The sequence below is a fragment of the Suricata suricatta genome, chromosome 3, assembly GCF_006229205.1.
Source record: "Suricata suricatta isolate VVHF042 chromosome 3, meerkat_22Aug2017_6uvM2_HiC, whole genome shotgun sequence".
NCBI classification, from domain to species: Eukaryota; Metazoa; Chordata; class Mammalia; order Carnivora; family Herpestidae; genus Suricata; species Suricata suricatta.
In genome coordinates this window covers 170,966,806-170,968,641 of record NC_043702.1, presented here as the reverse complement: position 1 = coordinate 170,968,641, position 1,836 = coordinate 170,966,806, and the positions used below count along the sequence as shown (strand labels likewise).

Here is a 1,836-nt window from a genome sequence, read left to right as displayed (position 1 = left end):
CTCTCTCTCTCTCTCACAAAAATAAACATTAAAAAAAAGTCCCATGCCCTACCGACCGAGCCAGCCAGACACCCCAAGATTTATTATGATATTTAAGACTAACAAGACAATAATCAATCTAGATAATCCATCAACAAGGTAGCAATTAAATAAACAGTATTACACCAATGCTGTAAAGTATCACAGTTAAGTAGACCTGTATGGTCTGATGTAGAAACAACTCCCAAAACACATTATGAGAAAAGCAAATTGCAGAATCCTACATGTATGTATATTTTATATATAATACACACACACGCACACGCACACGCACACAAATGTATATATATGTATATACACACATTTATATATATCTTCATATATTTATTTACCCCATTTATGGGGAAACATATATATACATATTAAAATACATGAAAATATAAAAAGGATTGGGAAGGTAATTGAACATTTTACAGACGGTTACCAAGAGCTAGAAAAGTGAGGGCAGGAGAGATGTGCATGAAGGACCATTATGGACTTTGTCCACCTACTTTATTATTTGAAATTTTTAAACAAGATGTTCTTGTTTATTATACGAACAACTAAAATTTTTAAAAAGTAAAATAATTAGTAGCCATAATACAATGAGTTCCAAACATGGTCCCAGGCCTTATGCTGGGGCTCTAAGCACATTATCAATGATCTCAGAGACAAGAGAATAAAATATATTGATCATGTCCAATGTCAGGCTGAAGAAACTGAGGTTCAGAAAAGTTAGATGGGTCATAACCAGCAGTGCCTGAGTTGCAATCTGACCCGGGTCTGTCCAGATCCAAACAAGATGCTAGGTTCTTTCTATGAGATCACATAGCTGATAAGGGTTAAATCATTAATCATGAGTCTCATATTCACGTATAAATGCGCTGTGATAAGACAGAACTCTACTACAGCTACCAATATTTTGTTCGAGATTTATCATTTGTTTACATGTTTCTGTAAATAACCGCAAACCACACAGGACCGAATCTCCAAGCTGCCCTGCAGAGTGGAGCGGGTGAGCTGGGTGGCACCCAAGTGGATGGAGAGGAGATCAAGTTACTCAAGCTCACACGTACGATGACTGACCTGTTCTGGAAATAAAAGTGCGCCTACCAGCGCCACCCCGCTGAGAGACAGACAGACAGACAGTAAGGAAGGGAGGCATCACCCTAAACCGCCGTCAGCTTCTCGGCACAGGCACAGAGGGCCTCTCGGGCCTGAGCCGAGAGGTGGGGGTCACCTAGGACACGCAGGGTACTTTCAAGGCCAGGAGGCTCCGTGCTGTAAGAAGGTTTACGGCTACACTTACGAGGCAGGCCGGTCTTGTCTGAGGTCAATGGTGAAAACAACGGCGTCTTCACCCGCAGACAGGAACGTACAGGGAGAGTCGGGTTCCAGGGCCAGCTGAAGGAGGAAAAAAGGAAGGATGAGGTTTCCACAGATTAGAATCAGAGCCGTCTGGTTCATTCCTTTATCTTCAGGAAGAACTGCGTTTTATTTATTTTTTAATGTGTGTTTATTTGAGAGAGAGAGTAAGGGCCCACAGAGTGGGGTGAGGGACAGACAGAGGGGGGAGACAGGGACTTAAGCAGGCTCCATGTGACAGCAGAAAGCCTGACGGGGGGGGGGGGTGCGAACTCATGAACTGTGAGATCCTGACCCTTGAGCCAAAGCTGGATGCTTAATGACTGAGCCCCCCAGGTGCCCCAGGAAGGACTGCGTGTTCAGTATCTCAGCGAGAGGGCCTCCGACTTCGGCTCAGGTCATGATCTCACAGTTCGTGAGCTCGAGCCCCGCTTCGGGTGAGCATGGGCCCTG

The 1,836-nt window shown here is 44.3% G+C and overlaps 1 protein-coding gene across 6 annotated transcripts in view; it reads right to left on the bottom strand.

Moving 5' to 3' along the window:
- DCAF8 (DDB1 and CUL4 associated factor 8) overlaps positions 1-1,836 on the bottom strand; it is a 39,707-nt gene that overhangs the window by 18,812 nt on the left and 19,059 nt on the right. For all 6 annotated transcript variants that reach the window (XM_029935825.1, XM_029935820.1, XM_029935823.1 and 3 more), the window contains one exon: positions 1,328-1,422. In XM_029935825.1, coding sequence (XP_029791685.1) covers positions 1,328-1,422 — 95 coding nt within the window. The remainder of the gene's footprint in view (positions 1-1,327; positions 1,423-1,836) is intronic.